Here is a 24,527-nt window from a genome sequence, read left to right on the forward strand (position 1 = left end):
CATATTCATTGTGTTTTTATTTCATAAATATATGTAGCCATCAGCAGCATGACATCGCTCAATTATGCTGATGTCGGTCCGAATCCGATTCCCGTTTCATGTCCAATTTTTTTTTTCTACTGATATATCATAGTCAGAATGCACTGAACCTACAGAACTGGCTTATATTAATAAATTACTAAATTATATCGTATATGTAGTATACTGTAGGCTAGGCTACTGTACTTGTATGTACACAATATGCTATGTACCATGATGCCACCATCATCGTGTATGCGAGGCTAACTTAATGTTATTCAATTTCTCTTTGTACTGAATTATCATAAGGCAATGTGCATTGAACCTAGAGAATTAGCTGAAATTAATAATTACTAAGCCATATATGTAAAAAGTATACTGTGTAGTGTAAACTAGGCTACTCTATAGTAAAGATGGTACTGATTACCCTAGTGTAGGCTAGGCTAGTATAATATTCATATGGTAAATTAACATGGGCCAACTTTTATTCAAATTATCTTACGACCGGTGGGTCGTAACAAATTGCAGTCGTAAGTCGAATACTAACTGTATTTATTCAAGACGAAGTATTTAAAAACTTTGTAGCATTAAGAAAAAATGAAATATGCGAAAAGAAAACCACCACCAAAACCCACATTAGTGCTACAGCATATCTTGCAAGGTAAAAATGACAGTAGGAAACACATAAGGCAGTTTTGACTTCACCTATATGATCAACGCTAACCTAATAGACTATATACACCAACATCTGCAAAAGCCATACAAAACAAGAGGATGAAAACAAATAGCTTATACACTGCCAATAACCTAGGTACAACATAGTGAAGTGAAAATGTTTGGACAGGCAAGTAGCATCTAAAGAGGCTGAACAAGATGAGGAGCAATCCTTCAAATGAGATACACACTCAAATATGCATCATGAATGATCTCAATTGTAATTATAGGTCTCTCAATACTACCAAACTTTCATAAATCTTTTGAATATATCATGTCTCCAACAATCTCCATTGAACTAATCTGGTAATAACTGATGACAGGTTGTTTTTCCTGGATGACATACTTTAGAAAAATTACAACTGTTCTACACTGTAGTAAAATAATTACTTTTACAAAATAATTACTTTTGTAATCACCTTAACTACTAAATCTAATTTGAAAATTTCTGTTCACAAAAGAAGGGTTTAAATTTACTATAACCTAATTCTTGTTCTACATAATCATTATTATTCTACAACACTCTCCAATTTTAAAATAATGTTTAAAACCATAGGACAACATGCAGTACTCTACTCTAAGATATGTTACAACACTTCAATGCTAACAACAAAGTTTCACTTAAAACTTGACTCTACAAGTATAAAAACCATAAAAACTCACTTAATAGGAAATGTTGGTATTCCATCTTTAATAGATACCACTTTTATGCATAATTGTTGCATATCGAGAGAGGAATTGTATGGTAATGTGTTGTCTATGCTGCTTTCTAGTGACAAAATTGCATCTCTCTGATGGAGTATATGTATTCTGTATGCAGTAATTTTCACCAACCAACTATCTGTAGCAACTACACGACAAACACTGTTGGCTTTTGTGCTGAATTTATCAATCCTGTGAAAGAGAAAAATAAAGAACGCTGGAGAAGATAATTGGAATCACATAGGCCATTGTACATATAAAATGAATAATTATCTGTGATCATTATTCAGCCGGGATAAAATTTTAATTTTACCTTTTACGTAGTACTATTCACTCATAGTGCGTAATAAGTCTTGGTTGCTGTGGACCAAAATATGAAGAGATATTAGCATTACTCATTACCAATCCCAATGTCCTGGTCTACATGCATCTGCTATCTCTTTGACAACTTTCCATATTCTGTGTGACACTTTTGTAACGAACTCTAAAAAATTTCATAATTTCTCTAAAACATTTCATACTTTTTCTTATTACATTTCCACTTTATGTGGAGAGAGGAGAGAGAGAGAGAGAGAGAGAGAGAGAGAGAGAGAGAGAGAGAGAGAGAGAGAGAGCGAGAGAGAGAGAGAGAGAGAGAGAGAGAGAGAGAGAGAGTCGAGAGAGAGAGAGAGAGAGAGAGAGAGAGAGAGAGAGAGAGAGAAACAACTGTGATCAAAGAAATGAAAAATAAGTCTGTATATCCCAAAAAACTTGACTCATGTTTATGTAACAGACTTTCATAGCTTGCAAGGGAAAGCCAATTCAAGTGTGAAATGAATCCCAAATACAGGTACTGGACAATTTTTTAAATTAAATGCATGACATTTTTGTGAGAAAATAAAATATTATATATACTTACCCAGTAATTACATAGCTAATAATTTCTTGCCTCAACAACTTGAAAATGAATAAATTCGCAGGTAATGCTTCACAGATTTAGTGCAGGTGACTCATCTCGACCACTAACAGGAATACCAAGAACTACTGGCAGACAACTTCATTCTGATTATGCCGTATGTCCATCAGCGGGGAGGGGGAGGGCTCCATCCGTAATTACCGGGTAAGTAGTACTTACATATAAAAGCTTAATTTATCGTAATGTCATTTTTAAATAGGAACTTACCCAGTAATTAATTACCTGAATCCACAATACAGGAGGTGGGAAACATGCACATACTATTTCTACTCCAAAACATTAAGTCATGTAATGAATTTGAAATAGAATGAGTCGCTATCATTGAGGTAAAGCCAGGAGCGCCTCTACTCAAGTGGGAGCTTTGTGGCAAAGAAGTATTCCGATTGCTAACAAAACTTTGAAAGGTGCCCTTGCCATGGGCACAGTACTACAAAGAAAACAACCAGATAACATTACCACCTTCACTGAAATAAAATCACAACCCAACCACTGAGAGCGGTGGGTGCTCTCAGTACATTGTACCCTCTTGACTCTTCAAGACTCGACACCTTATCACAAGGTGAAGAGACAGTGGGAGAATATCCTACACTTCTTTCCACAGTTGGATGCCAGTTACTGATAATCGAAAGGAACTGCCAAAAATTAACACTTTCCTGTAGGATGATTATAGAAAGGACGTATGGGATAAGTAGAGCCTAAAAGTTAAAGAGGATAAAACTGTTCTGATGTCTTTAGCTTTCAGTTAAAAAGGGAAATGCTTCCCTTAATCTGAGAATATCTCAGAAAAAGTCCAATAGTTTAAAGGACCACACATTCTAAATGAAAGATGAGAAGAGATTAACCCATAACACCTTAGGTTATGGATGGCCTTTGAACTGGATTCTTTTCAGGCAATACCTGAACATCTCAGCTGGACAGAGCTCTCTATTTATCCTCAGATCTGGTGAGCACTGTTGGGTACTCAGAGAACAAGCTGGTACCAGGCTGTGGTTGAAGCCAGAAGTTTAGTCAGAGGATGACAGGAGTTCTTGCCATCACATTATAGAAAAGAATAGCCTCAAACTTCCGTTTCCTTCCAGGCAATACCAGAACCCTCCAACTGTACAAGAAGCTTTCTATTTTTCCTCAAAACTAGTGAGCACTTCTGGTCACCATTTTCCTTCTAAACATTTGGGAGCAGGGAGTTCCTAGGAGCTTGGTTAGAGTTGGTGCCCAGGGAGAGAGAGAGAGAGATATATATATCATGGTCATAGAAGGGTCCTCATTGTCAGTAAAAAATTCAGGGTAAATGAGCAAACCTCGTTATGTACTAAATCAGACTTAGCTCAATCCCCTTTCCCATCTCTCAAATTTCTTTTGTTAGCACTTCTGAAAAAAGCCCCTTCTTCCTGGTAAATGCCCAGACAGCCCAAAGCCTGTCCACATAAGAGCGTACCACCCTTGATAGTGTCTCTTTACGTGAGATTATTCAAAAAGGTAGAAAAGGTGGAAGGATTCTGAGATACTTCATCAGTCCATCTCAGCAAATCAGTAACCGTAATTGCAATTCAAAATGGGGCTATGATGGACATATTAACGTTCTGATGAGTCTGAAAAAATCTAGCCCTTCTTTGACCATATTAAACGGTGGACAAATATAGAAATCCAAGTTGGAACAATCTTCTAAAATGGTGTCTGTTGACCATGTTAGAAGGTTCCTTTAAGGTGGCAGACAGCCAAAGTCAGCCTGCCCTGTAGACAGCACATAACCAAACAAGGGAATCAACGTCCATTCGGGAGTGAGAGTGGGTTTCTGATAGTTCTGTTTCTCCATCAGAAATTGCTTTTAAACAAGAGAAAACTTGATCAATCATTCACAGTAAAAAACTCTCTTTGTTGGTAAAGTGTTAAGAGTAAAAACATAAGAACTGTGGTGGTCTAAAGGAATACCTCAGTGAAGGCTCTTCTGGTATATGTGAGAAAGCTCTCCCAAGGGTATGTCCCGAAAAAACACTCCCGGTTCCCTGAGTGGGCTTTCTCAACTAGAATGAGGTGTGAGTAGTAGTCTAAGACTAGTCTTGTGATGAGGAGTCTCTCCTGGACTACTAAAATTCGGACAACCACCACCATAGGTCCGACTGAAAATTCAGGTCTTGGGGAAGACAGTGGAGCCTAGCTATGATACCCTGTCCCTGCTGATCTTATGGGACAGGCTAAGTTCATGGCCAGAAAAGAAAACAAAAGGAGGCAAAGCGTAGACTCAAGAGAAGGGTTGTGCCATAGTTAATGAAGCCTAAACTCCCAAACTGGCAGATTCTGTCTCATGAGATGAGTCTGAGATATCTTCCAGTCTGTATGAGGACATAAAAACAAAGTATCCTACCTAACCAGGAACTCCATTCAAGTGTCCCAGAGAATGGATGACAGGACTGTACAGTTGCTATCAAACGCCACAGAACGCTCGGGCGCTATTAAGTGATATAAGAACGCTCGGGTGCTATTAAGTGCCATAGAACGCTCGGGCACTATAAAACATCAAAGAACGTTTGGGTGCCATCAGGCGCTATTGAGCATCATTGGGATCTTGGAGGGGCACTATCAGTGGCTTAGAAGATTGGGCACTATAGAATGCTTGGCCGCCTATTGGGTGCTTATTCCACTCTGAAAAGCCCCTCCAGGGGCAAAACCCTTTCAGACTCCCATGGACTAATAGTATGTCTCCTCCCAGGTCTTGGGGAGTCTGACAGGGACTGGGTTTAGAGGAACTGACCGGGCCGAAAAGAAACCTCCTCCACTACACATCCAGTAGACTTTTTTTCCAGTCGCTATCTGTTGATATCTGGGACCAGCAACAGACAACTGAGAGGGCACCAACCTGTGTGTATACTTCCTGACCTACCTTGGACTTACATTATGTCCCCTCCCAGGTTTGGGGGAGTATGACCAGGGGACCTTTGTTTAAGAGAATTGCGGGATGAGTAGGCACCTCCTCCACTTCACAACACTTCACTTAATTACAAGGTTAATATTCTTAACCCAGACACAAGACTGGCAATGGCACAGGAAGGAAGCAAGGGAGCCAGGTGAGGGAGCAAGTGGAGAAAATTAACGAGGGCCAGTAAGAGAAAATTGGTGTGAAGAGTGAGTTGATGCCAGGCTACCTAGTTCTCAGGAGAGCTAAGAGCATAAATGACTGAAATCTGCAATAAGCACATTTTTTTTGTGTAATATATTTTTGAGGAGGATGACATATACTACACAGATTACAAGACTGCTGTTTGTGTGCTTTTATCACAACCTGTTTCCTGACCTAGTACAAAACTCGTAGCATGGTTCCTGAATGCCGAGAACAGCTACTCTCCTCAAAAAGGCAAGTCAAAACAAGCACAATTCCCTCCTCACTATGTACTGCCCTTACACTTCCAGTTCTCTGCAAGGGAAAGTGTAAGAGGATATTCAATTACGTAATCATAGAAGTACACAAGGCACCATTATACAAGCATACCTCAAATAGTATCAAATTCTATTGAGAATTGCAGACATGCATATTACTACTGAAAATATATGTCCGGTAGCTGAGATAACATTACCATTTCGAACACTACTTGGAAACGGCAATTAACCTTTATTGACCTTAAATGAAGTACACCTAGTACCATCAAACAGTGGTACCTCGAAAGACTCAACTTACGAAAAACTCGGGATACGAAAGCAAATACGAAGATTTTTTTGGTTCTACTACGAAAATAGTTTAAGTTACGAAAGGTTGTTGCTGTAAAGTCCCGAGATTCGCCCGGACCACCAAGAACAATTTTAAAACTCGCGCGCCGCCAACTGAGTAAACTTGCCACCATCCTCCCGCTCTCCCATTGGTTCCTGATGCTAGTCACCCCGTAAGATTCTGCTCTCCTATTGGTCAGCATCTACCCCTAGTGCTCTATGTATTCTATTGGTAAAAGGATGCTGTAAATTGAAAAACTTATTCATGCAATACATTTAATAAAAAAAACATTAGGTAAAGATGGAATAAAGAATAGAAATGAATGGTTATTATACTGTTTGGTAGTTTCATTAGTTGAAGAGAGATAATGAAAATTTATGGCTTACTGTGTGCTAGGAAAAGCGATTGCTTGGCGATCGTTCGGTACTCGTAAGTGCTGAATGTAAACAAAAGGTGGGAAGGTTTTTTTTTTTTTTTTTTTGTATTATAGTTAATGATTAATTAATCATTATTTTAAATGAGTACATACTGATTATTTATACATTTTATTGGCATATTCTAAGCTTTTAGCTTCTTAGGTTTAGATGCTAACATAGGCTAGGCTTATTGCTAAGGGACATATGCTAAAGTCCTAATATAGGCAGTAAAAATGGGGTTGAACATTACATGCAGTTGAATATTACTCAAGTATGTACAGTATTTTCCTTTTTGGAGTCATATTTCTTCCGTCGGATCGGCGTCGTAACCCTAGAACATGTGTTGTAAGCCTGGAAATATAATTTACTTGGGTGTTTTTGTAGGGCTTGGAACGAATTAGGCATTTTACATGTAAAATGTGGTTCAAGATACAAAAAGTTCATGATACGAAGGCCGCCTCAGAATGGATTAATTTTGTATGTCGAGGTACCACTGTACATTCACCTCTCAATTAATATCACACAATATTGAGATTTGCAGATATGCATTCCATTATAAAAAAAATTGGTCTGTTAGTGAATGTACAATATTATGTTTAATACGTCAGACTCGGTTAATAACGATCCGGTTTTATGACGCTTGTCTAGTGCCATAAAAGCAGTGATTTATGGCACCATAAAAGGGCCAAGTTTAGGTTTTTGGCGCCATGAGATGCCGATAATAAGAGATTATGGCACCATAATATACCTGATAGAGGTGCCATTAACCGGTTATCGGCGCCATTAACCAAAACTTGGCGCCATAATCACCATAAATGCACAAGTTTCGGTCAATGGCGGTTTTTGCTTATCAAGACCCTGCCAATAATCAGGGACTGCCTATATTTCTCAGTTAAAAATACAGCGAATAGGTGAATTTTCTGTGAATAATGGGTATACTATACAGCCCATGGAAAAATCTGCAAATACATAGGCGAGCCCTCGAATCGTGAGTCTGCGAATAGCAGGGGTCGATTGTTTTACTTCAGCAACGAATGCAATGTTTACATTACTGCATTACTTACTCGTAACATGTCTTGAATGTAAGTATTAGTTCAGCAACGAATGCAACATTTACATAATTACGTTACTTACTTGTAATATACCTTGAACGGAAGTTTATTAGTTTGGTAACGAATGCAATCATTACAATATTATTCTTCAAGGGTGGTAGGGCGGTAAACTATGCTACCGGTAGTTACACAATTTGATTGCAAATTTGCCTCTGCATCAAAATATGAAAAACTTGAACCAGGCCCATTAGTAACAAAACAATCATATACATACTGTCCTGATAACTAAAGCTTGAAGGCTATCCAAAATCAGTGATAACCCTTCACCAAAATCCAGTCTCCGACCGGCGAATTTAAGAACAGCTGCCATAAATTTCCTGTTACCCAAATGTCGGCAGAAATAGAATGGGGTTGTCTGCTAGTAGCTCTTGGTATCCCCATTAGTGGGCGGGCCCAGTCACCTGCACTAAATGTGTGAAGCATTATTGAAATTCCACAGTGTTAACGGCCAAAATGTTTTGACAGACAAAATTCATAACTCCAAACTGATCATAAGCTTGAGAACATGCTTCTTCAGCCAACCACATATATGTCAAGCTTTTATCCATAATTGTAATCTACAGTTATAGAAGATACTTAGTGACTACTAATGTCAATTTTCTTTTCCAATTCACCTCACAAGCAAGGATCCAATGCTTTTACAGGGACATGCATTATACTGTATGAAACATTGCCTCCATGTTGACCAACATATAGTATAAGGTATGAACATGACTGGTTGGTTTAAAAACCAGAAATTGCCTAGCACAAAGAAGTAAAAGATATAAATGGGTATAAAAATTCTGAAAAAGATTTGACTTAAAAAAAAAAAGTCAAGTGGGACCACAGTTGAGACAAGGGAGACTGCCTGCTTGGGAGAATGTGTCTGCATTGTAAACAACTTGTAGGTACAATTTTTTCCTCATATATGTAGTTTATAGAAGTATGACATGTAAAAGATTCCACATTAAAACCCTGACAGGATCTCTATTGTCCAATCAAGACATCTACACTGGCATACATAGTTAATTGCTATTTAAATTTTACAGTGATACTCCTAATTATGATTTATTACTTCAAATATTTACATTATACATATATTCATATGGAATGAATCAAAATATGATATTGTAATGATACAATTAAGTTTGTTCATACTTACCTGGCAGATATATATATAGCTGTATTTTTCCGAATCCGACAGAAATTTAAACACTTACGACACACGCAGTGGGAGTCAGGTGGTTAGTACCCATTCCCGCCGCTGGGAGGCGGGTATCAGGAATCATTCCCATTTTCTATTCATAATTTTTTATTTCCACTGTCTCCTGAGGGGAGGTGGGTGGGTACTTGATTATATATATCTGCCAGGTAAGTATGAACAAACTTAATTGTATCATTACAATATCATTTTGTTCATGAAACTTACCTGTCAGATATATATATAGCTGAATCCCACCTTTGGTGGTGGGAGTAGACAGAATAGAAGATTTTTAGGAAACATATGTATGCAGATAATTGATATCTTGATTCCTTACCTGTTAGCATAGCTGACTTCGTGGTTACTGCCACGTAAGTCTGCTTGTGCTACTAGAGTTGCCAGCGAGGTAGAGACCTATATAGCTGGTGCACTCCAGATGATCTGTCAACAGGGGCGAGACCACGACGTGACTAGACCATTGACCATACAAATGAGGGCAACGAAGTAAAACCAAACCACCTGGCGTAGCCTACCAAAAGTATCCCACATAGACTAAGCTAATGGAAGGGAGATCCGCCGCAGGCGGTCAACCCCACAACCATAACACAAGTTAAAAACTCCCCTAAACCATTAAAGGATAGGATGAGCGCTACCTCCTGCCCCCAAAACAGTGTCTGCAGCGACGTATGGTCCGAGCGAGTAACAATTTTCGTATGTTGCTTTCACCTCCCGCAGGTAGTGTGAAGCGAACACCGAATTGCTTCGCCAATAAGTGGCGCCCAAAATATCTTTGATTGCCATATTTTTGTGAAAAGCCACCGAAGTAGCAATAGCCCTCAACTCGTGGGCTTTCACTTTCAGAAGCTCCATGTCACTTTCACTACACTTTTCATGGGCTTCCTTAACCGTACTTCTTAAGAAGAACGCCAGTGCATTCTTCGACATCGGAAGATCTGGTTTTTTCACAGAGCACCACAAGTTCTCCGAAGAACCTCTGCATGCTCTGGTTCTCTGCAAATAAAACTTGAGAGCCCTGACAGGACACAGGACTCTCTCAGCTTCAGGTCCCACTAGCTCCGACAACCCTTTGATCTCGAACGTCCTCGGCCAAGGGTTGGAAGGGTTCTCGTTCTTTGCTAAGAACGTAGGACTTAAGGAACAAACTGCACTATGATCCTTGAACCCAATATGCTTGCTTATGACTTGAATTTCGCTAACCCTCTTCGCCGTCGCCAGAGCGGTTAGGAAAATGGTCTTCTTAGTAAGATTCCTAAGCGAGGCTAAATGGAGCGGTTCAAATTGACTCGACATGAGAAACTTCAGTACCACGTCTAAGTTCCACGATGGTACTTTAGGTTGGAGAACTTTCACAGTCTCAAATGATCTAATGAGATCATGAATGTCTCTATCATTCGCTAAGTCGAGTCCTCTATGTCTGAAGACCACAGAAAGCACGCTTCTGTAGCCTTTAATCGTGGGAACGGCTAGTTTCGCTTCTTTCCTAAGGTGAAGAAGGAAATCTGCTATCTGGCTCACAGAGGTTGAGGTGGAGGAAATGCCCTTCCTTCTGCACCAACTTCTAAAGACAGCCCACTTTGATTGGTAAACTGCGATTGAGGAGGGCCTCCTTGCGGTGGCAATCGCCGTTGCCACAGGTCTTGAAAAACCCCTCGCTCTGGCCAACTTCTTGATAGTCTGAACGCAGTCAGACTCAGAGCGGGGAGGTTTTTGTGGTACCTCTCGAAGTGGGGCTGTCTGAGTAGATCTTTCCTTAGGGGCAGAGTCCTTGGAAAGTCTACTAGGAAGGACATCACCTCCGTGAACCAGTCGACCGCTGGCCAGAAGGGGGCGATGAGGGTCATTCTCGCTCCTTCTGATGCAGCGAACTTCCTCATTACTTCCCCGAGGATTTTGAATGGGGGAAAAGCGTAAATGTCTAGTCCCGACCAATTCCACAGTAGGGCGTCTACTGCCACTGCTCCCGGGTCCAGAACTGGGGAGCAATACAGCGGAAGTCTCTTCGTTCGGGAAGTTGCGAAAACGTCCACATGAGGACGTCCCACAGCTTCCATAGCGCCTGGCATACTTCCTGATGAAGGGTCCATTCCGTCGGCAGAAGCTGTCCTTGCCGACTGAGAAGGTCCGCTCGCACGTTTTCCACGCCTGACACAAATCTTGTCAGAATCGTGACGTTTTGTGACTTCGCCCAAATCAGGATATTCCTCGCGATGACGAACAGAGAAGGAGAGTGAGTTCCTCCCTGTTTCCTGAGGTATGCCAAGGCTGTGGTGTTGTCCGAGTTTATCTGAACCACTTTGCTGGAGACTTCCTCCTCGAAGAACCTTAGAGCAAGGTAAACCGCTGAAAGTTCTTTTAGATTGATGTGCCAGGACACCTGTTCCCCTCTCCAGGTGCCTGACACTCTCTCCCTCCCAGTGTTGCTCCCCAACCCGTGGAGGACGCGTCGGAGAACAACACTAGGTCGGGGTTCCGAAGCTTGAGCGAAAGTCCTTCCGCCAGCTTCTTTGGATCCAACCACCATTTGAGGTGCTTTTTCACTTCTTCCGTCAAAAACAAGACCTCTTCTAGATCCTGTTTGCGTGACCAATTGCTTGAGAGGAAGAACTGAAGTGGTCGGAAGTGCAACCTTCCCAGAGAAACAAACTTCTCCAGTGAGGAAATGGTCCCCAGCAGACTCATCCATTCCCTCACCGAGCATGTTTCCTTCCCTAGAAAGGCCGACACTTTGTCCAGGCATTGAAGTTGTCGCCCCTGGGACGGAAAAGCCCGAAAAGCCACTGAGTCCATCTGAATCCCCAGATAGACTAAGGATTGAGAAGGAGTCAGATGCGACTTCTCGAGATTCACCAGAAGTCCCAGGGACCTCGCTAACGACAGAGTCGTGTGAAGGTCCTTCGACACCTGTCTTGCGATGAGGCTCGAATAAGCCAGTCGTCTAGGTAGAGAGAGATCCTTATTTCCGCAAGATGGAGCCACCTCGCAACGTTCTTCATAAGAACGGTGAACACCATCGGCGCCGTGCTGAGACCGAAGCAGAGTGCCCTGAATTGGAAAATCTTCCCTTTCAGGACAAACCGCAGGTATTTCCTTGATCGGGGATGGATGGGGACGTGAAAGTATGCGTCCTGAAGGTCTAACGAGACCATCCAATCCCCCGGCCTTAAAGCTGCAAGCACGGATTGAGGTGTCTCCATCTTGAACTTCTGCTTGGTAACGAAGCGATTTAGACTGCTGACATCCAGAACGGGGCGCCACCCCCCTGACTGCTTCGGCACTAGGAACAGACGGTTGTAAAACCCCGGCGAACTCCGGTCGAAGACCTGTTCCACTGCCTGCTTCTCGATCATTTGATCTAGTAGATCGTGAAGCACTTTCAGCTTTTCTCCCTGATACGACGGAGACAAATCCTTTGGTGTCGAAGACAGCGGGGGTAACATCAGGAAAGGAATTCTGTACCCCTTCTTGACGATGTCCAGAGACCAAGCGTCGGCACCTCTCTCTTCCCAAGCTTTCGCGAAATGTAGAAGCCTGGCTCCTACCGGTGTCTGAAGGACTTCCCTCTCACTTCTTGCTCTTGGAAGGAGCGGGAGTCTTGCCTCTGAAAGAGCCTCTTCCTCGAGGGGCTGGCTTCGAGGAAGAAGCGGATTGAAAGGGCTTCGATTTCTTCAAAGCAGAGGACCCAGAAGACGAAGAAGTAGTAGGCTTCCTAGAAGACTGTGCCAGAAGGTCTTGGGTTGCTTTCTCCTGGAGACTGGCAGCTATGTCCTTTACCATAGACTGGGGGAAGAGATGTTCTGAGAAAGGAGCGAAAAGAAGATCCGCTTTTTGCGCTGGTGAGACCGACTTTGCAGTAAAATTGCAAAAAAGTGCTCTTTTCTTAAGCAGTCCCGTGCTGAAATGAGCAGCCAATTCCTCAGAACCATCCCTGACGGCCTTGTCCATGCAAGACAATACACTGGACAGCTCCCCCAGACTGATGGAATCAGAACTCCTGGACCTGGCATCCAATACTCCCAGGCACCAGTCAAGAAAATTAAAGACCTCTAGTGTCCTGAAGAGGCCTTTAAGGTGAAAGTCTAACTCACTATGTGTCCAAGAGACCTTCGAGGAAGACAAAAAAGATCTTCTGGTGGCGTCTACAATACTACCAAAGTCTCCTTGAGCTGAGGCTGGAAGCTTAACTCCGACGTTTTCTCCCGTCTCATACCACATACCAGCTTTGCCACCGAGTCTTGAAGGTGGTAAAGCGAAAGAAGTCTTGCCTGAAGCTTTCCTCTTTTCCATCCAATCATGGACCTTTCTAAAAGCTTGCTTCGTAGAAAGCGACTTCTTCATTCTCACAAAGCCCGAGATCTTAGTAGCTTTGGAAGACGAAAACTGAGAGGGAGGAGTACGTGGAGCTTCAGGTTGGAAAGTGTCTGCAAAGACTGACTGTAGCAAACGAGTCAAAACCTTGTAGTCCGTCGAAACTGGAGCCAACTGCTGTTCTTCGTCCACTTCGACGAAAGCGTCACTAATTTCCTCTTCAGACACTGGAGAAGTCGGAGGAAGTAAAGAAGAGTCCCGAGCTTTCTCAAAAGAGAAAGAACGGCGAACAGGAAGAGTTCCCGCCTCCGCTTGTGCTTGCGAAAGTGGAAAACTGACGTCCGTAGGCGCGCGTTTGGCGTCCGAAGCCAATCTACTGGCGCCGACTGAAGCGCGCTCAAACGCCGCAGGTGTACACCTGGCGTCCACTGGTGCGCGCTGAGCGTCCACTGGTGCGCGCTGAGCGTCCACTGGTGCGCGCCGAGCGTCCACTGGTGCGCGCCGAGCGTCCACTAAAACTCGCTGAGCGTCCACTGGCGCTCGCGAAACTTGCACCGAGTCACGTTCGGCGTCCACTAAAGCGCGTTTGACTTTCACAGAAGCGCGCTCGGCATCTAAAGAAACGCGCTTCTTATCCACAAGTTTCGTAGCAGCGGAAACAACCGCTTCACGAGAGCGAGAAACTAATTTCTCGCCTCCTCTAGAAAGTTGCTGGGGAGCAGAACGAACTCTAGAGGGAGACTCAAACAAGGAGAGAGAGACGAGCGAGGAGAGGGAGAGGGAGAACGCCTCGACCTCTTCACAGGAAGATTGTCATCCTTCTTACGGCGACGTGGAACAGTCTCTCTCGAAGGAAAAACATCTCGAAGTTGCTGCTGAAGAGCCTGGAGAATCTTGCTTGTAGGTGAAGCCTCCTTTTCTGGGGAGGGGCTGATCCTGTGAGCAGGCGAGTGGCGAGGGGACGCCTTCTTGCTACTCCCAGGAACCGCCACTTCACGCACCTTAGAGCGACTGCGGCGCTCGAAAGAAACATCTAGGGAAGACTCCGCCTCCGAATACTCCTTACGCTTCTTCTGCGGAGGAAAAGCAGCAAACGCACTATCAGGCGACGAGCAAAGTTCCGGAGAACAACTTGGACGTGAAGCGTCCCCCCCGAACGCGAGCCGTCCTTTTCAGCGGACGTGATGCGGTATGAGAGCTCCACCCCTTGCGCGGGGAGGAAGCTTCAGAAGAAGAAAAGCACTCCTTGAGAAGACGTGCACGCGCACATGCTCCTTGGCAGTCTGGGTAGGTTCGTCAGAAGCTGCCGAAGGCACGCCAGATCGGTGGGGGTTCCTCGTAACCCTCCTTCGACTTTCGACATGCTCTCTCCCCGTAATCTGGGAGTCAAGCAGAGGTCTAGGTCTAGAGGCGGAATGAGGCCGATCTGACGCACCCTCCACTACACAAGGGGCACTTTCACTGCACTTCTCTTCACTTTTGCTCTCCAGAGCTAACACTTTTGATTCTAAGTTACGAATCGATTCAAGAATTAGCGATAATGTATTACCTTCTACCGACACTGTCTCAGGGGCCGGAGGCAACACTACAGGGGTAGGAGCATAATCTACAGAAGGAGGGTTAGCAGGAGAATAATTTAAATCTTGCCTACCTGAAACACTCCTGGAGGAAGACCTCCTTAACCTATCTCGCTCAAGTTTCTTAAGATAGGTTTCATACGCCTTCCATTCCGACTCTGTTAATCTTTCACACTCCTTACAACGACTTTCAAACGTACATTCATTCCCCCTGCAAACTTTACAAACAGAATGTGGGTCTACTGAAGCTTTCAGTAGCCTACCTCTACATTCAGACATGGAACAAAATCTAGCGCTAGCAGAACTAGACCCTGACATCTTGGTCAAAGAAAAATCAATACCAAATTCAAATCAAACCAAAATCAACGTGTGCCAAGCCACCGATCCAATTCAGATACCAAAGAAAAACCAAAAGGGATACTCAAGTAGCTAGTAAGTTTCCAAAATCTGGACGGAGGTGCTGCAAACAGGTGTTTTCAGCACCGGCGACAGAAAAATTATGAATAGAAAATGGGAATGATTCCTGATACCCGCCTCCCAGCGGCGGGAATGGGTACTAACCACCTGACTCCCACTGCGTGTGTCGTAAGTGTTTAAATTTCTGTCGGATTCGGAAAAATACAGCTATATATATATCTGACAGGTAAGTTTCATGAACAAACAAGGAAGTTTTGATAAAATACAAGGCTTCAGTAGTGCAAGAGAAAAATAGAACCAAACCAAATAGTATTTGGAATACAGGCTAAATACACAAGAACACAGGATAACAAGGATAACAATAACTGTCATTAGCAATACCAACCTTCTAAATTCAATATTTATGTTTGAAGCCACAGTAACCCAAGCATTAGGAGAGGAGGAGAAATCGGGGGCGTAGAGTTTAAGGGAACATGACAGCGGATGGTAACGCCACTCATGTTGACGCCAATAGAGCACAAGTAACACTGCTGCAAGGACTGGCAGGAATGACATCAGGAAAATAATAATGGTTGCATATGGATGCATTTGGTTTTCCAGATATATGAAGAGCCATGGCTGTGTTTTGATTACCATTATAAAGTAACCTATGAGAAAATAAAAGAATATATATTAACAGGTTTAAAATATCAAAATAAGAGGTTTATATCTGTACTGCCATAATCTTTTAGATGGTTAGTAAAATTTAGCACAATGACTTTAAATTCATAGTTTTAATGCAACCTATCCATTACTGAAAAAACATAATTACAAAAATGACAAATTTTTTAAGACAATTTGTATTTTTCATAGCTACAAACCTTCGGTCTTAACAATAGAATAATTTTCTAGCACCTAGAAGTATGCAGTGACAAATTATAAATGCAAACCTACACAAAAAATGCAACAACAAAAAAATAATAACAAAGCAGTAACAAACCTGGTATTAGTAAGGTGTGAATGATGAGAGTGGCAGCAGTTCTTCGTATGTGATAATGTATGAAACTGAATGTTTGGCTCCCAAGCCATGACCCTGTAAGTGCCTCCACTGTCAGCCCAGCAGAAACCACTTCATCTGGGGGGAAAATTACCAATAGTGCGAGCAACCAGTAGAGCAGTGAGTAGCACCAAAATTGCATTAACATTATCTGAAATTGAAATTAAGGGAAAAATTAACCATTAATTAATTAACACAAAAAGGGAAAAATTAATCATTAATTAATTAACACAAATTAAGCAAAAGAAAAACACGAATTCAGTACATAATTCTAACGTCACATAAATTAAACCTCTTACTTGTACTCATGGGGGTTTCTTGTGCCTAGTGAGCTTTACTGATTTAAGATCTTGATACCTAACTCTGCATCCTTCTCATCTTCCAAAGATCATAACCTCAGGGGTTAAGGCATAATATCAACATGCTTGCTACAATTTGTGGTTGCCCTTCATCTTATTTGTCATCAGTGTAAAGGAATATCCAAATCAATCATTCCAGGTTTCTCATTTTGCTACTTCTCATGAGGTATGGAAGAAAGAGGGCTGACAAGCTAGGTAATCACCAACTCCTTGAGTCTATTTCCAACTTCAGCATGACTGAGCATTAGAGAAATTAAACTGAATACACAAACAACACCCTGATATTACAAATTCTGACCCTGGTATCCTGGGAAGGGTATAGTCCTCAGAACATATAAGATTGTGGCTCTACATACAACTTCTCACAGCTATAATTTTCATAGAAAAACTTGTAAATTAATCTTTTTCAAAACTATACATTAAAAATTTGACTTGGCTGCTATCCTAATATGTATGACAAACAATTTATTTAGGACATATTCACTTCACTTCAACTGTTCTACTGAAATGCATATGTGCAGGAATCTGATATTTGTAGATTTAGGACTTCAAGAATCAAAATGACCAATTTACATTTAGATATGATTCTTTAAAATTTTTAAAGCACATCCAAGTATTTGTCCATATGCTAAGTGATGCTAAACCTTGTCAGATAACAAGAGGACACTGAAAGAAGAAAATGAAAGGTGGAGGGATCCAGATATTGGAATCTTCATCCTTCCATACTTAACAAGATGGCAATTTAAAATAAGAAACTGGGTTCCTCACAAAATTTCATCAGAATGAAAAACATTGTTATACTTCATAATATCAAGCTAAAGGAATGATCATCTTGGAAAGATTGGCCATATAGTAATGGGTAGCAGAAGTGAGAACCACTACTACAGTACACTGGTAACTCAAAACTTACATGCACCTTGAAGTACTCAACAAAATCCTTCAAGTAACAATAACAAAGAAACAAGACTGTAGTATATGTTTGAGGACACCCCAGAATCAGTGTAGTAATCATGTGAAAATCTCATTTTTTCTTCCCTCTCTAATGTAGCATAGTGAGGAGGAGCAAGCCCACATAGACATAAACCAACAGACCTAGCAATACCCATCTCTAAATAATGATTCAAGGTTGACTTGTAACATTATTTTAATTTACTATTTATACTTTATATACTAATTAATCCCTGTCTTTAAATACATACACACAAATACACAAGTCAGTCCCTAGATCGATCCCGAGAAGACTGAGAAACTACTGAGGTCTGTTGTTTTGATATATGATTTATGTACTTCGTAGCTGGGTAAGTGCAGTTGGTCACAGCTAAAGCACAGAAGGGTAAGGGGGGGTATCAACCTCCTACTATGAAACGAGGAGTAGCACAATCACCAACACACAGACTGACACATTAACTATCAGTATCATACAGCAGTGACCTGATGCCTGTGCATGATCTGGGGTATCTAACACTGAGTGAAAAGGTAGTGCTGACTCTTCTCTATGTGCCTAAGTAGAAGAATGAATAGGGAAATTCTGGGATGTTCCTCATGTTTTTTAAGTAAATTGGAAGACGCTGGTTTACGAGAAAGCTCATAAAATCAGTGTCAACCCTATCAATGTTAACTTCAGACTGGCAGGTGAGTGAATGCTACACCAAGCCACTTGAAATCCAACAGAACATCTTATAAGAGGGCTTCCAGGACCTCTTCTTACCATATAAGGAAGAGGCAGAAGACAATGTGGGGGAAGCTGATGATGAGCTCAAGGCTTGGCTCCAACAAAACATACGTTGATACAAAAAAGTGGCATAATAGGAGTAAGGTTTATGCCTGAAACTGCAGTAGTATCCCCATAAGCAATTGTCTTACTTAAGGGGATAGGAGGAGTATTGCTACAGAAAGTATTATGTTCCTTACCAGAAATAGCAGCAAAAGATGGGTTGCTCAGAATAGCAAACAGAAACATCTGTTAGTATTCTAGCAAAGCTGGCCACAAAGAATCGGTAAGAGGTGGCAAACCACACACACGTGAAGGTAAATAGAGGAAAGTTGACAACATATGAAGAAAAAGTGGTTGATGACAACAAGACCTACCACTTACCTACCACCAGTTAACTGCCTTGTTACTAAGTTTAAAAGACCAATTCCAGCTTGCACTGGGGAATGCTCCTCCATAAAAGACATTGGTTTGTATTTCCATAGTGCAACTAATACAATTCCAGTACTATAAGGCCGTTCCTGGTTATCAGCGATCTCGGTTAATGGAGATCCAGTTTTATGAGGCTTGTCTAGTGCCATAAAATCAGCGATTTAAGGAGCCATAACAGGCCGAGTTTCGGTTAATAGCGGTGCCATAAGGTACCGATAATAGCTATGGCACCATAACATACTTAGTTTTTGTTTATCGGCACCCTGCCAAAAACGGAACCCCTGCCGATAACCAGGGAATACCTATATAAAAAAACCTGAAAGCAAAAGGTTAGTATCAACAAATTAAGGAACAAACTGTAAAGGGCCATTCAAAAATTACAAACACCTAAGAGGGGAGGGGGGTATGGTGAAGTGTTAGGGAGTATGAAAGTGGGGGAGGAGGTTGTAGGTATATATAAGTTACATTAACATTTTCAGATTTTTTCCCGTTTCTCTTGAAAAGATGTACTATACGTAAATGTAAAAGGACAAAAGCAATATTAAAGATTCTGCAATACACTATTATGTTTTAGTAATATTGAGAATGTGGTATTTAATTATTCTTTTGCATAATTATATGCTAAAAGAAATATCACAAACTCAACCCTTGTTTGTACTTCAACATTTTCTATTCGTATATGTAACATGACATAGAATAATATCACAAACTCATCCCTTTTCTGGGCTCAGTTCGTGTCGCTGCGTGAAATAATCCTTAAGTTCATTATTTCTAAGGTAAATGATGCAAATAATGAACTTAAGGATTATTTCACTGGGCGACACGAACCCTTGCCCAGAAATAGATTTTTCCTTCGCCAAAATCCCTTTTCCGAGCTCCGACATTCCCTACTTTATTCATAAATACGACTTTGAAAAATATCACAAATTACATTAATCCTCTTCTAAACTTAGCCATAGTCTACTTTGCGTATTAGTATACTAATTACGTAATGAATAATACATATCACAAACTAAAAACTGGCATCTTTGTCGCCTATCAACTATCCCACACCAAAGTTTTCCCTTCAACTGTTGATCTTGGGGTCCCTGTAGGCTGATTTGTATCTTTACGCTCCTTGTGGTGCCATTCAAGTTCTGTTGTTTCTAGGTACTTGATGGCACACATTAGCCCTCTCTTGCATTAAAACAAATGAAACATACTAATTGGGTGGGGAGGGGGTCACTAGCTGATGTTACATGTGTTAACATTATTTTCTAGGGGGGGTATGGACATGTGTTATGAGGTGTGACAAGGGGGGTTAAAAGAAGAAGAAGAAAAAAAGCGTTATGTAATTTTTGAATGGCCCCTCATAACTCAAGAGGGTTGGCCAATTATACAAGAATAAAAATTTTAATTTACTGACATTTAACTGTAATAATACAACAATAATAAAGGATAACATAAACATGAATTTTTGTCACAATATCCATTCTGTGACCCTTTCTTCTCTTATTCAACTCGTGCTCATTTATATTAATAACTCTACACAAATACAGTTACTATGTGCAATGCCCTTGTAATAACCTTGAAACCTATGCAGCAGTGTTAATAAATTTAACTATAGTTTTTGACGAAATTGAAATGTCTATTTTAAGTTTTACAATATAAAAAAAGCTGTCAAAATTGGATAGGATAAGTACTATCACATAGAAATTAAGAACCTAGCCACAAAAAGGGGGAGGGGGGGGGGGGGGGGGGTTAAGAAGCCAATCCAGCCCAAGTCAGAGCTGGTCTCAAGCCCTGATAATTACAGAGGGTTAATCTGGAAGGTCATCCATCTGTTAAACCTCTGCCAAACCAATTAAGAAATGAGTTACTCAAGATAGAAACAGCTGTATAGTACTCTTAAAAATAGAAACCCCAACAAAGGATTGTGTGGAGATGAAGAGAAAGATTAAAAATATAGGAGAAATAAGTCTGAAGTTACCTATACTGTGATTTGAGCTGGTACCACTGGATTAATCTTTTATTGATCAATTATGATAATAAACTCTTTTTCACAAAATTTATTGTATATCATACTCTCCATATACAAATCATGTGATCCTGTTTGTGTGTTACTGTAAGAAACCTTAGTAATTACAAAACTCTAATGAATGATATGCAATACCTCATACTAACATTACCATATGCCATACCTAGCTATTTCTATTTCATCTTATTTCTATCGTTCACTTACCATATGGCCTTTTTTAAGGTTAGCAATTAGTAGGATTGGTGAATTTGTTTACGTTAGATTAGGAAGCATGCCTGTATTTTACTCATACTTGATGGCCCTTAGGGTCAGGTTAGGGTTGGGGGGAGTTACCTTGATCAGGGAGGTATTAGCTAAGGAAACCTATTATGAGAGAAACCATAGTAACCTATCCCAACCTACCTTAACCTAGTAGGCTGTGTTACTTAGCTGGGTGGCTCTGCCCCTTGATGAAGGAAACTCCCCTTTTTACCAAAAGCCCCCCTATAAAACTGCATGCACGATAGCATTGCAAGATGGCCAGCATGCAATAACATCAGTTCTGAGGTTCATTACAGTTGATCAACAGAAAATAATGGTAAATTCATAGGCAGTGGATATTTTGTTGCGTCAGTGCAGGCTACATATTTGACAAGGGGGAAACATCGCAGTGGATCCATCGTCATTGGGTTGATCAGCCTTATTCACTCGATATTAATTGGTGAAACAAGAATACAATTACAACTCTAAGCATACCACTCAAAAGATTGAAGTTTCGTCAACATAATGTGATATATGAAAATGCCATACGAACTAAAATAGGCATGTGAGGTCTTTGTAAAATATGTTTTCAAGGCAGTTTTTAAATCCAATATGGTGTTCACCGACTGAGGTGCCATTCGTAACCGCAAAGGATCCAACATCTTTCCCAGCCTTCCCAGCACTCATTTGAACAATGTTAGCAAATATATGTAACGTTTATTGATCTTACTCAAGATTGCAGTTGTAATCAGCACAATAAAACAACATTTTGTTGTCTATATTAGTGAAAGTATGAAACTTCTTATTCCTGGGGTCATGGTTTGAACTGAAATTCATTTTTACCTTGTAATAGGTGGTTTTATCCTTACTGCCATCACAAATGAAATTTCACAGTGCTCATTTGATTGTAATTATACACATTTTGGTCTTAATTTACTCCAAATTGCACTTGAACTACGTTGCTGTTCCTGGTTCCTAGGCGCTCACTTCACAAACACTGTTGCGGGAAGCACACGACTAATTGTTTAGTTTAACTTTACTTTGTTACTTCAAAATGTTTATTTTAATTCATGTCTATTATCCCTTTTTTGCAACCAAATTAACCCTGAAAAATTACAGATATTTCTAAAGTAGATACGAGCAGATGATGAAAAAATCATCATTGCCAATTTAGTGGAGCTTCACACATACGCTGATGCATTTACAAACTGTTTCCATGAATTCTAGTTGTCATAGTAATGCAATAATGATAAAATTATTCTAATATGTTTATATACTACAAATTGATACGCTAATTTCACTTATTTCCCCGGTTTTGTGTAATTCTTATACCCATTTTGGAGGGTAAACACATAACAATTGGCAATACTGATAAACAATAGAAGAGCACGAACAACGCTGTAGGTACTGTTCACAGCAAAACTGTTGATATTTGAGTCAGGAATCTAGTTACTTTTTCAACAATGAATATTTTCAAATTAATAATCATGAATATATGAAAAAATTATGCAATTCATAACCTTATACTGCCTTTTAACTATTTATTTAAATAATTATCTAGTGCACGCTTCTTCTTCTTCTTCTTCTACCAAAACATCGTAGTTTCCTTGGATAAGCCATGGTTGGTGTCATTGTTGACGATTGTTGTGAAGAAAGTGCCCCAGCATCTATGGGTACAAGTGGTGTGCAGATTTAGCACATGGAATGGAAAGTTCATTGACACAAGTGACTCCCCAAACATCGAGATGGCGTCAATCTTCTATACTGTTTGTATTATAAGTAAAAATTTCGAAAGCGTCATGGAGGTATGTTTGCACTGAGCATGGCTAGACTTTCATTAACCTCAGTTTAATCTTAAAATATGACCTTAATTTCTAATTTTGGAGAAAATACTTACTTCGAAAGGATAGTAGAGGTCTCAAGCTGTTGCTCTCACCACCGATGACTTGTGACTGATGCCCATCTCCATTGTCAGGACGTGTTAAAGTACTTTTTCGGAGGGTGGATCCACACGCGGTGAAAACTGGATCAGCTAGTCCAGTCAGTTGTTTCCCCTATTTAGCTGGCACTTCTGGTGCACAAGCGAAGTTGACCATTTTTGGACTTTTGTATTTAGTTGGATGTAAATGGGATGCACAAGGAGCTTGTTTTGTTCTGCTGGCTTTTGTTATAAAGCTGTGAACCAGCAAGAAATCATTCACAATTTTACTGGAATTAGGTAGACAGACACATTTTGCTTGTAGTATACTCGCTAGTCACTAGACCCCATATCATGAACTAGGAATTAGTCACGGGCTTATTGTATCTAATAAGCCTGAATAGGTACTAATTTTGAAAAAATAAATGCCTTTGATTTGGTCTCCGGTCAATTCCGGGGATATGTACGCTTTTCCACCTTTGATAGAGATACTTGACTTCATAGTAGTATGGAAGGTCATCATTTTCTACCTGGTCTTTCATCCTCTTCTTCGCAGCTACAGATGTTCTGTCTCTTCACCAATATGTTTTTTCTTGCTTCTCAACTACCTAATTTCATTGCTTCCTCAGCCGCATAACTAAAAGGATGAAAATTCATTGCCTATTGAGAGAACCAACCATCTTTCTTGAATAGTAGTAAGAGTCAAAATGACTACGTCGCTGGCTTTACATGGCGCTTAACACGGTGACTAGAAATGCCCGCTAAATAGTCAAATGTATATAGAATTCTGTGACATGGCAAAATATCCACTTCAAAATTCTTAATAAGCAACTAAAATACAACCAAAATACCTAATACCCCATGCAGAGCTGTTCCCTAGCTAGTTAGTATACCACAACTGGCTAAATCATTACATACCTAGGTAGTACTTCGGTGGCTTTACTCTAGCCTAGGTACTGAAAATCACGGTAATTCTTCGTTTAGTACTGGCCCTCGGGGGTTAATTACAGTCGTCTGAATAAATATTAGTACTTTAAATTCTTGTTCAGGAGGTCAAACTGCATACTAGAAAACCGCAACTGCCATAGTCTAGGCCGCCGCGGAACAGTACTATAGATCTACCAAAATCACAAATACCTACGTACTACCTAACCAACACGACTGCAAACTTTCTTTACATAGCTAGGCTAGTATAGGCTACCTAGGTACCTATACTACTAGGTAGCTACGGTTTGGCTAAACCAGGTCAACACTTAGGCTAAATCATGCCTATTGCCACCATAAGCCAAGGTCACATTTACTAGGTAGATTAGGTTAAACGTTTAAAAAGTTTTGCATAGGAGGATTGGGACATACTACGTAACCTAGTACCTAGCCTAGTAGTTATCTCACAGCCACGTCACTGTTCATGATAGGGTACTACTACTAGCTATAGGTAGCTACCTAGTAGTAGTAGCTAAATATACTAATATCTAGCTATGCTAACCACGTTGGTCTAGTCGAACACTAAATTCTGCCAGACAATTTGAGTCACATCAAATTACCACGATTTGTAAGGAAATTTACCTTAGCTTAGAATCAGACTCGGAATACTAAGAAATCCTTAGCATGTCTAGAGCCTTCCCACGACACTAACAAAAACGACCACCACTATCATCTTAAAATCAAAAGAAGAGTTGGTGCACAACGTTGCCAAA

General features: G+C 40.7%; 1 protein-coding gene across 4 annotated transcripts in view; it reads right to left on the reverse strand.

Annotated features, from left to right (window-relative positions):
* The window catches only part of LOC135222667 (transmembrane protein 129-like), a 43,146-nt gene extending 18,619 nt beyond the window's left edge, over window positions 1-24,527 (reverse strand). For 2 of the 4 annotated variants that reach the window (XR_010316305.1, XM_064260811.1), the window contains exons 1-4: window positions 24,397-24,527; window positions 16,097-16,304; window positions 15,503-15,764; window positions 1,396-1,626 (exon numbers count right to left, since the gene is read on the reverse strand). Coding sequence is in view for 3 of the 4 variants with exons in the window: in XM_064260811.1 (XP_064116881.1) it covers window positions 1,396-1,626; window positions 15,503-15,764; window positions 16,097-16,301 (698 nt within the window). In the remaining variant the exon portion in view is untranslated. Of the gene's footprint in view, window positions 1-1,395; window positions 1,627-15,502; window positions 15,765-16,096; window positions 16,305-23,748; window positions 23,771-24,201; window positions 24,315-24,396 lie in introns of those variants that run through there. The other 2 variants (XM_064260812.1, XM_064260814.1) reach the window with 2 other exon arrangements.

The sequence above is a fragment of the Macrobrachium nipponense genome, chromosome 8, assembly GCF_015104395.2.
Source record: "Macrobrachium nipponense isolate FS-2020 chromosome 8, ASM1510439v2, whole genome shotgun sequence".
Classification (NCBI taxonomy): domain Eukaryota; kingdom Metazoa; phylum Arthropoda; class Malacostraca; order Decapoda; family Palaemonidae; genus Macrobrachium; species Macrobrachium nipponense.